This window comes from Myxine glutinosa, chromosome 4 (assembly GCF_964187855.1).
Source record: "Myxine glutinosa chromosome 4, kmMyxGlut1.1, whole genome shotgun sequence".
NCBI classification, from domain to species: domain Eukaryota; kingdom Metazoa; phylum Chordata; class Myxini; order Myxiniformes; family Myxinidae; genus Myxine; species Myxine glutinosa.
In genome coordinates, this window is record NC_136264.1 from 6381473 (window position 1) to 6393487 (window position 12015).

General features: G+C 44.9%; 1 protein-coding gene across 1 annotated transcript in view; it reads right to left on the reverse strand.

Moving 5' to 3' along the window:
• The window catches only part of LOC137426038 (uncharacterized), a 202993-nt gene that overhangs the window by 100143 nt on the left and 90835 nt on the right, over window positions 1-12015 (reverse strand). The window contains exon 3 of the mRNA XM_068114761.2: window positions 167-433. Within this exon, the coding sequence (XP_067970862.2) occupies window positions 167-433 (267 nt within the window). The remainder of the gene's footprint in view (window positions 1-166; window positions 434-12015) is intronic.

A 12015-nucleotide genomic window follows, 5' to 3' on the forward strand; every position in this document is an offset into this window, starting at 1 on the left:
ACTGACTTTTTACTGGTCCGATACCTGTGACCGCCCCCCCCCCCCCCCCCACCTTTGTTTTTTTTCCTCTTGCAGTTTGTGAAACTTGCAGGAGCCTTTACACAAAGACATCAAAACAGGAGATAAAAGAGAAATGTAGAGAGGACAAACACACGTGGACACTCACGAGTTTTAGTGAGACAATAAGCCGCAGTCTGATCCAGTGCATTGCACTTCCATAGGCCCTGTTTTTTGGAATTGAAATCTTGAATGAATATCGAGGTCGTATCTCTCGAAATATTGGCATTGAGCACAGGTGCACCTTGAAATGACCATTTGATATCGAATGGCAAAGGAATGGCAGATGAAGGGAAGCGACAGGTCAGCGTGATATTCTGCTGTTCCCTCACAGGTCCAGCTGGCTCAGCAACCAGAAACACCTCAGAATAACAATCTGAAATCACACAAATCACACAAAAATGATCTTTACACACAAATCAAGACGTTTCGATTAACACTTTTGACAGCTTAAGATTATTGAACTCATGTGCCTGAGATAATGCTCCGTCATGTGTCCAGCTGGTGATGTGGTGCAGTAAACTAGTGTTCACACCCAAGAGGAGCATCGACACCAGTACACGTGAGCAAACAATATTCCAATGCTGGAATTCACTTCCGTCAGGCTGGTCTGCCTGATTTAGCAATCATGGATACAGCACACATGCAATAACTACACCACACAAGATAAATAACCAGATAACATGATAGTGCTTTGATTTGGAGGGGGGGGGGGGGGGGGGGTGTTAGACCCTTATTACCTTGCGCTCGCGAAGCGAAAAGCGGGGTTAAGCATTCCTGTGCGTACGTGTGCCATGTCTGCGTTTAAAAAAATCATTTTCTCGGCAAACGTTGGTCCGATTGACATGAAATTTTCACCATAGGAGCGCCTCCTCCTGTATAAAATTTTAATGATTATTATGACGTCATAGGTCACGTGGTACCGGCGCCATCTTGGAAAAACTTCACAACTCCATATCTGCGAAACCACTCCATGGAAAAAATTGAAACATGGCGCATTTGTAAATAACTCCATATGGGGAATAGGTGGTGTTAACGATGACGTCATTGGGGCCATGATTAGGATGTCATAATTAGACAGAGACAACGCTTCGTCTGATCAGTTTGAAATGTATTCAGCGTGATCTATGCAACAATTATTTAAAGAATATAAATTTATGATGTCATCGCTCAATTGGTCTGGCAGCCATATTGGATCAAAAAAAAAGTTTAAAAACAAAAGAGTTGGCTCACACCAAGTTGACTGTGCAGGGAAAGTATTCTATGAATACCATCTAGTTCAATTATTAATTACAGTGCATTCAGAAAGTATTCAGACCCTTTCACTTTTTTCACATTTTGTTATGTTGCAGCCTTATGCTGAAATCGTTGAAATTCATTTTTCCCCTCATCAATCTACACTCACTACCCCATAATGACAAAGAGAAAACAGGATTTTAGAAAGTTTGGCAAATTTATTAAAAAGAAAAAACTTAAATATCACATTGACATAAGTATTCATACCCTTTGCTATGACACTTGAAATTTAGCTCAGGTGCCTCCCATTTCTCTTGATCATCTTTGAGATGTTTCTACACCTTGATTGGAGTCCACCTGTGGTAAATTCAATTGATTGGGCATGATTTGGAAAGGCACACACCTGTATATATAAGGTCTCACAGCTGACAATGCATATCAGAGCAAAAACCAAGCCATGAGGTCGAAGGAACTGCCTGCAGAGCTCAGAGACAGGATTGTGTCGAGGCACAGATCTGGGGAAGCCTAGAAAAAAAAAATCTCTCCTGCATTGAAGGTTCCCAAGAGCACAGTGGCCTCCATAATTCTCAAATGGAAGAAGTTTGGAACAACCAGGACTCTTCCTAGAGCTGGCCTCCCGGCCAAACTGAGCAATCGGGGGAGAAGGGCCTTGGTAAGAGAGGTGACCACGAACCCCATGGTCACTCTGGCTGAGCTCCAGAGATCCTGTGTGGAGATGGGAGAAACTTCCAGAAGGACAACCATCACTGCAACACTCCACCGATCTGGGCTTTATGGCAGAGTGGCCAGACGGAAGCCAAACAGTTCAATCTTGGTTTCATCAGACCACAGAATCTTGTTTCTCAGTCTGAGAGTCCTTCAGGTGCGTTTTTGCAAACTCCAACTGGGCTTTCATGTGTCTTTCACTGAGGAGAGGCTTCCGTCTGGCCACTCTGCCATAAAGCCCAGATCGGTGGAGTGTTGCAGTGATGGTTGTCCTTCTGGAAGTTTCTCCCATCTCCACACAGGATCTCTGGAGCTCAGCCAGAGTGACCATCGGGTTCTTGGTCACCTCTCTTACCAAGGCCCTTCTCCCCCGATTGCTCAGTTTGGCCGGGCGGCCAGCTCTAGGAAGAGTTCTGGTTGTTCCAAACTTCTTCCATTTAAGAATTATGGAGGCCACTGTGCTCTTGGGAACCTTCAATGCAGCAGAGATTTTTTGTAGGCTTCCCCAGATCTGTGCCTCGACACAATCCTGTCTCTGAGCTCTGCAGGCAGTTCCTTCGACCTCATGGCTTGGTTTTTGCTCTGATATGCATTTTCAGCTGAGAGACCTTATATATACAGGTGTGTACCTTTCCAAATCATGTCCAATCAATTGATTTTACCACAGGTGGACTCCAATCAAGGTGGAGAAACATCTCAAAGATGATCAAGAGAAATGGGAGGCACCTGAGCTAAATTTCAAGTGCCATAGCAAAGGGTATGAATACTTATGTCAATGTGATATTTAAGTTTTTTCTTTTTAATAAATTTGCAAAACTTTCTAAAATCCTGTTTTCTCTTTGTCATTATGGAGTATTGAGTGTAGATTGATGAGGGAAAAAATGAATTTCAACGATTTCAGCATAAGGCTGCAACATAACAAAATGTGAAAAAAGTGAAAGGGTCTGAATACTTCCTGAATGCACTGTAGGTATTCTGTGGAACATAGACGAGTCCATCTGCATTGCATTTCCGATCTGTCTGTAACAAGAAGAAAAAGACATGAAATGCCATGGCCCCCGTGTTTTTAGTAATTTTGCTGTATGGAGTTAAGCAGGAGGCATTATGTTGTGAGATTGTCTGTTCGTCCGTCCGTCCGTCCGTCCGTCCGGGCTCAGCCTCGTTTTTCTCAGCAACCACATACACAATTGAGATTAAACTTTCATGGTAGGAGTGACACCCGTGCAGAATGTTTTATGATAATTTTGACGTCATAGGTCATGTGGTATGGCAGCCATCTTGGATTAAACGCAAATAATAATAAAAATTATTTCTCCGAAACCACTGAATGGAAAAATTGGAAACTTGGCACATTGTCAAGTACTCCCAATGGGGAACAAAAGAATGGTAATGATGACATCATAGGTGAAGTGGTATACCAGCCAAAATGTTTAAATCGAATTCCTTATCCTAAAAATCTGAAATTGCATGCGAATGATCTATGACACATTTGTATTGAAATATTAAATTCATGACATCATAGGTTACATGGTTTGGCAGCCCCGTTGGATTGAACCTGAAACCTTTAAAAAAAGCTTTTCTCAAACCACCAAATCGATTGACTCGAAACTTTACATGTGTCATGGACTAGGCATGGCGATTAAAAGATGATCACAAAAACATCATAGGTCACATGGTTTGGCAGCCATAATGGATTGAAGGAAAATATTAAATAATTATATCTCTGAAACCGCTTACCCTATCGATGCTACATTTTACAAATATCATCCAACATCATTGTTGCATATATTTTGAAAATGATGATGTCATATGCCACGTGGTTTGGTAGCCATCTTGGATAGAAAAACGAACTTTATCCGATCAACACAAAACTTCAAAAACATGACCCCCTACCTACCCATACATATGCAGAGTGTACATTTTTTTAATGTCATATGTCATGTGGTGTGGCAGCCATATTAGCTTGAACGCCGATATTTAAAACAAAGCCTTCTCTGAAACTGCTTCCACCGATCGATGTTAAACCTGTCATAGCTGGTGAAAATGTGATACTTTTTTTTTCTTTTTTTTTGTATACTGAATCGAGGCTCGTGAAAGAGCTGACATTTACTTCACAAACAAATCAACCAGACAAACAAAATATATAAAAAGAGGGAGCGGAAGACAAGATGGGGAGAGAAGGGGAAGCACACAAACACAACATTTGAGAGCAGGGAGATGTGTGGAAGGGAGAGGGCTTGGGGGGAGGAGGCGTGGGAGGGGAGGGGAGGGGGGAGGGGATTTAAATCAAACTTGTTTATTTTTAGGATAGTGAGCGAGGGCATATACCTGTTGTAGGACTATGCGGAGGCATATTGGCAACACAGTCGCATTGCTCCAGTTTACAACTAAAATGGCTGCCAGTCTATCAGTCGGCCATCTTTGATCAGATCGCAAAATAAAGTTAGGGGCACATGTATGCCCTCATGCACTGTGCTTGTGCCAAGTTTGAACAAAAGCGGTCCATGAATGTCGAGAAATGGTTGGGGACACGTCTGAGCAACAAAATTCCCACCAGTAGGCCATCTTAGATGTCATCTGAAAAATAAACTTACGTGCATATGTAAGCCATCATTCAATATCTGTGTGCCAAGTTTGAACAAGAGCAGTGAGTGCATGTCCGAGAAATGGTTAAGGATGTGGTCAATATCAGGTTTTTTATTAACACGAATCATAATACAAACATTTCTTTTGTACAAATGTATTTGTAATATTGGTGATTGTTATGTATTGCATGGGATTAAACCGGAAGGTGGATATAAAAGAGGCGGGGCATACGGCTTGGCAGAGGAAGCTGGGCCTACACTGGGGGCTTGTGGTTTTCCCGGCTGCGCAATAAACGACCGATGGTGCACTCAAACTGTCTTCCCAGCCTGATACATTACATGGCGACGAGGATTGGATTCTGGTGAGCACGTGCAAAGCAAGCTGAGCTATTGCAGTTAGCTGTTGGCCTACCATCTCGTTATTTCACGGCATACGCTACTTGAGCACCATGTCCTACGGCCGGATTGACGAGTTCAACCCGCGCGAAGGAAGCTGGGAGGCGTACATTGAGTGTCTACAGTATTACTACCAGGCTAATGGCATCGAGGATGATGCCAGGAAGAAAGCAATCCTGATGTCGGTATGCGGCAGCGAGACGTTTACTATTCTGAAGAATCTCGCCATGCCCAGGACCACGATGGACTTAACACACGCCGAGCTCGTGGCAGCAATGAAGGAGCACTGCGAACCTACACCCTCAGTCATTGTGAGTCGATTCAATTTTTACATGTGCTGCCAAACCTCAACGCAGTCCATTTCGGCATTCATAGCTCACCTGAAACACCTTGCCCAGCATTGCCAGTTTGGTGCTACATTCGACGACATGCTAAGGGACTTGCTCATAGTGGGAGTGGAGCAAGATCGGATTCGCCGGCGCCTACTTGCTGAACGGACTCTGACATTTTTCCAGTGCAAAGGACATTGCTATTGCAATGGAGTGTGCAGACAAAAATGCTGCAGATATTGCACGCTCCATCACTTACCAGCCTAGAGCTGACCTGTCATCTGTCAACCGGGTGGGACAACATCTGACCCGAAAATCCGACGCCAAAACACCTGGAAACTGCTTGGCAGCTGGTGCTGACAAATGTTTCCGCTGCAACGGGGAGCATTCTGCCACTACGTGCCGTTTCAAGAATGCCGCTTGCAACTACTGCCACAAGGTGGGTCATATCGCCTCTGCGTGCTTGTCTCGAAAACGGAGGGCAAGGAGAGAGGAATGCAAAACCCACCTCCTTGACTCAGAGCCTAACCAAGAAGATGCGACTGATGGAGACAGCCCTAGCCACAGAGTTCAGTCGTATGACCTTCTCCACACAAAGCCTGGCAGACAGTCTACTCCAATACTGATTATAGTAGATACTAGCGGGGTCACCCGTGGGAATCCCACGGGCATGGATGTGTGTGACATTTCGACATATTGAGTTATATGCTGCACATTCATTTTTACAAAATGGTTACTGGCAAGTCATCAGATCCAGAAATGGTGTGAATTTAGTTATTTCACATAATATGTGACCCCTCACTCCTCTCCACCTGACACTCTCCTGTCTCCACCTGACACTCTCCTGTCTCCACCTGACACTCTCCTGTCTCCACCTGACACTCTCCTCTCTCCACCTAGCACTCCTCTCCTCTCCAAACCCTCACATCCCTCTCCTTTCCAATCCCTCACCTCTCCAATCCCTCACACTCCTCTCCTCTGCAATCCTTCACACGCCTCTCCAATCGCGCCTCACACTCCTCTCCAATCGCGCCTCACACTCCTCTCCAATCGCGCCTCACACTCCTCTCCAATCGTGCCTCACACTCCTCTCCAATCGTGCCTCACACTCCCCTCCAATCACTCCTCTCCAATCGTGCCTCACACTCCTCTCCAATCACGCCTCACACTCCTCTCCAATCACGCCTCACACTCCTCTCCAATCGTGCCTCACACTCCTCTCCAATCGCGCCTCACACTCCTCTCCAATCGCGCCTCACACTCCTCTCCAATCGTGCCTCACACTCCTCTCCAATCGTGCCTCACACTCCCCTCCAATCACTCCTCTCCAATCGTGCCTCACACTCCTCTCCAATCGTGCCTCACACTCCCCTCCAATCACTCCTCTCCAATCGTGCCTCACACTCCTCTCCAATCACGCCTCACACTCCTCTCCAATCGTGCCTCACACTCCTCTCCAATCGCGCCTCACACTCCTCTCCAATCGCGCCTCACTCGCCTCTCCAATCGGCTTTCCCCGTCTCGTTTCTCTCCTTTTTCTCCCGTCTCGTTCTTTTTCTTGCTCCATATCGGCCCGTCGGAATCGGAAATCGGCCCGTCTCGCCCGTCGGCCCGTCGGAATCGGAAATCGGCCCGTCTTGCTTTTGTGCTTGTGCGTAAATAAATTGTGTTCATGACACCATTTCTGGTGTTGGGCTAGCGGCTAGGGTGCCGGCTTAGGATCCTGGGTTCGAATCTCGGTCGATCGCCGAATTAATGCCAGGGGGGTTGACTCAGCCTGTCATCCTTCCGAGGTCGGCTAATTGAGTACCAGTTCACTGGTAATTCCCTGTTTGTCGTTGAAGGCGGCAAAAAGGGTTGGCGTCAGGAAGGGCATCCGGCCGTAAAACATTGCTTCAAAAAGGGGACAAAAAAACAACAACTACCACGGTCCCCGAAAAGGCCAACCCCCGCTTTGCGGGGAAAAATGGCCTCTAAACGGTGGTTTTTACACCATTTCTGGATCTGATGACTTGCCAGTAACCATTTTGTAAAAATGAATGTGCAGCATCTAACTCAATATGTCGAAATGTCACACACATCCATGCCCGTGGGATTCCCACGGGTGACCCCGCAAGTTTGCATTGACGTTCGTCGATGGACTCGTTCGCCCGTCTCATTCGTTTTCTTGCTGCATCCTGTTCAAGTCTGCGTTCTTCATCGATCGTCTCATTCATTTTGGAAATAGAAGTTTCCACGCAGCGCATGAATTGTCACGATCCTCAAGAGGAATTTGTCTCGTAATCATCAAATGATAAATGGCAAGTAAATTATATTGTGGAAAATTAAAGATTTCAAATAAACCTATTTAAAGTGTATTCGCACATAACTAATTTTAAAAAACGAAGAAATATCTCTCGGTAATTTCCTGAAACATATTTTACTTCCGGCTAATAATGTTGAATTAAATAAAAACGAAGAAATATATGTCGGCATCATTGTTGACGTTTTTGTGACGACTGGCATCAAACGAAAAAGTAATATATCTTAACGGAAAAGCAAAAGCGAATTTTAAATATATATCGACACGTTGCCGTCGGTGTCATGTTGGGCGGTGTATGATACACCATGACGCGATTTTTAAAAATATATCTCTGCATTTTCCCGCGTGTGTGGAATGTTCTCAATTATTGCTGACACCGAGTCCAAAACCATCGATAAAAATGAAATCATATGGTGAGTTAGATTGGAGATAAAGGCGTGAGAGAGACTCAATGGCCTTGAAGTTGAAGTTACAGGCGTTTGAGAATTCATTTCGTTCTATAAACGGCAACTTTCATTGGATTTCCTTCCCGTTTTTTTTCAACCGAGTCGAAAACTATGTTAGCGACTGTGAAAAATGAAATGATATATCGAATTTTTAATATGTATCGACACGTTGCCGTCGGTGTCATGTTAGGCGGTGTATGATACACCATGACGCGATTTTAAAAAATATATCTGCATTTTCCCGCGTGTGTGGAATGTTCTCAATTATTGCTGACACCGACTCTAAAACCATCGATAAAAATGAAATCATATGGTGAGTTAGATTGGAGATAAAGGCGTGAGAGAGACTCAATGGCCTTGAAGTTACAGGCATTTGAGAATTCATTTCGTTCTATAAACGGCAACTTTCATCGGATTTTCTTCTCGTTTTTTTTCAACCGAGTCTAAAACTATGTTAGCGACTGTGAAAAATGAAATGATATATCGAATTTAAAATAGATATCGACACATTGCCGTCGGTGTTATGTTGGGCGGTGTATGATACACCATGACGCGATTTTAAAAAATATATCTCTGCATTTTCCCGCGTGTGTGGAATGTTTGTGGAAAATTAAAGATTTCAAATAAACCTATTTAAAGTGTATGCGCACATAACTAATAAAAAAAACGAAGAAATATCTCTCGGTAATTTCCTGAAACATATTTTACTTCCGGCTAATATGTTGAATGAAATAAAAACGAAGAAATATATGTCGGCATCATTGTTGACGTTTTTGTGACGACTATCATCAAACGAAATAGTAATATATCATAACGGAAAAGCAAAAGCGAATTTTTAATATATATCGACACATTGCCGGCGGTGTCATGTTGGGCGGTGTATGATACACCATGACGCGATTTTAAAAAATATATCTGCATTTTCCCGCGTGTGTGGATTGTTCTCAATTATTGCTGACACCGAGTCTAAAAGTAAAACCATCGATAAAAATGAAATCATATGGTGAGTTAGATTGGAGATAAAGGCGTGAGAGAGACTCAATGGCCTTGAAGTTACAGGCCTTTGAGAATTCATTTCGTTCTATAAACGGCAACTTTCATCGGATTTTCTTCCCGTTTTTTTTCAACCGAGTCTAAAACTATGTTAGCGACTGTGAAAAATGAAATGATTTATCGAATTTGATTTGAAATAAAACTGGGGGAGAGCAAGATACCACGGGCCTACAAAACAGGACTCAAAGCTATGCGAGTTAATAAAATGGTGGATATTTGTTTATAGCCACTCCCAGAATGGGTGGAGCTATGGGTGGAGCTACTCTGCAAACCGAGTAAGCCACACCCCGGACAGACACCCAACAGATAGACAGACAGACAGACAGACAGAATCATCTACGGCTATTATAATATAGATAGACGGACGGAACGTGGAAATGGACATAGACACGGGTGCTGCCGTCTCACTCATGAGCGAAGCAGCTTTCCGTAACCTGTGGGGGAATTGTGAACATCCCAGCCTCCATTGGTCCTCAATCCAACTCACCACATATACTGGTGAGTCAATACAAGCCCGCGGGTCGTGTGATGTCACAGCAACCTATGGAAACAACACTCACCAATTACAACTCTTGGTCGTCCCTGGGGATGGACCCACACTTCTCGAGCGAAACTGGCTCGATGTTGTCAAACTCAATTGGGAACACATCCACCAACTACAGGCTTCCAAGCCAGCAACTGTACTGCAGCACCTCCTCGTGAGATACCCGGACATCTTCAAGGATGAACTCAGGACATTGAAGGGCTTCACTGCCAAGCTCAACGTTGAGAAAGATGTGAAGCCAATTTTCTGCAAAGCACGCCCCGTCCCTCTCGCATTGCAAGAAAAAGTTGACGCAGAATGAGCCAGACTGGAAAAGTTAGGTATCATTGAGGCAGTTCAGTACTCAAATTGGGCTGCTCCAGTTGTTCCTGTTGTGAAGGCAGACAGATCGATACGCCTTTGCAGGGATTACAAAATGTTGATCAACAAATGTTCCACCTTGGACAAATATCCCATACCAAGGATTGATGACTTATACGCAAAACTGAGCGGAGGACAGTCCTTCACCAAGCTCGACATGAGATCGGCCTACCTACAAGTCGTTCTTGATGAGGATTCCAAAGAATATCTCACCATCAACATGCATCGGGGGCTCTACAGATACAACCGCTTGAGTTTTGGTGTCAAATCGGCACCAGGAATCTACCAACGTTGTATGGATAGCCTGTTCGCTGCTGAACCACACGTTGTTGTTTACCAAGACGACATCCTAGTCACTGGCCGCTCAGAGCTTCATCATCTGGACAACCTCGAACGTGTTCTACGTATTATTTCCGACTCTGGACTATGCCTGCGGAGAGACAAGTGCCAGTTCATGGTTCCATCGGTGACCTATTTGGGCCATCGTATCGACGCCGAAGGCTTACATCCCACAGAAGAGAAGATCAGAGCAATCAAAGACGCCCCTGCTCCGACTAACATCATTGAACTCAAGGCTTACATTGGCATGCTGCAGTACTACAGCAGGTATATCCCAAACATTGCTACCATGCTTGGCCCACTGTATTGCCTGTTAAAAAAAGGCATCAGCTGGAAATGGGACATTCCGGAGTCAGCAGCCTTCCAGAAGTCAAAAGACATGCTGCGGTCTTCAAATGTGCTAGTTCACTACAACCCAGACAAAGACATGGTCCTGTCGTGTGATGCGAGTCAGTACGGGGTTGGTGCTGTTCTGTCACACATCATGCCAGATCGCACAGAGACCAATAGCATTCGCATCTCGTACACTGTCTCCTGCTGAGAAGAACTACAGTCAGCTGGACAAAGAAGGACTCGGCATTGTATTTGGAGTTAAGAAATTTCACCAGTACGTTTTCGGTCGACATTTCACGATTTACACGGACCACAAGCCACTGATTAGTTTGTTTGGTCCATCAAAGGCTAGCTCAGATGTCTTTCTGCCTCGGATCATACGCTGGTCACTTTCACTCTCGGCTTGTGATTACGATATTACGTACAGACCTGGCTCCACAATTTCAAATGCAGATGCCATGAGTCGCCTACCACTTCCGGACACAGTGTTTGACCCCCCTGTACCTGGCAGCGTGATATCTCTGGTGGACTTTTTGAATGACAACCCAATTGATGCCAACCAGATACGGACCTACACCAGGCGTGACCCACTTCTTTCCAAGGTCATTCGTGCTACTGGGCATGGGTGGGGCCTTCTACATGATGCTGACCCTGAATTGAATTCTTACAAGGTCAGGCAAAATGAACTAAGTGTCGAGAACGGCTGCTTGCTGTTGGGATGCCGAGTGGTCATTCCCCCAAACTTGCGCACAAAGATTTTGGACCAGCTTCACGATTGTCATCCAGGCATTGTAAGAACTAGGGCATGCCCGTACGTGGGTGCCCGTTCCTTGCCAAAAAAATAAATAAACGCTACCCGTACGCTCTACCCCACCCGTATGCCCGTATGCCCGTATGCCCGTAAACAAAAAAAACAACGCTCTTCGCTTCCGCCCTTCGCTCTGACTGAATTGGGAGAAATAATGCGCATAAGAAATCGAGAAATTATTATTTTCTCCGGAAGAAATCGAATTACGAACCGTAATGGCGCACGTGCTCGGCTCGGCTCGCTCTCACATCGGCCACGCCTACGCAACAACGCGTTCTGTGATTGGCTGCCGGAAGTGCAGTCTTCACTGTCCGGAAGGTCGCATATCGCAGTTACGATGAATCGCAAATTAGTTTTAATTAGTTTTAAAACATAGTTGAATGCCAACATAGTTTGCCAACGTGAAATAAATGAATACGCTCTCAAATGTGCCGTCCGAGGCAGAGTCTGTTCGCCACGTTCGGCACACGTGATAGCTCGCTGCTCTCTGATTGGTTGAAT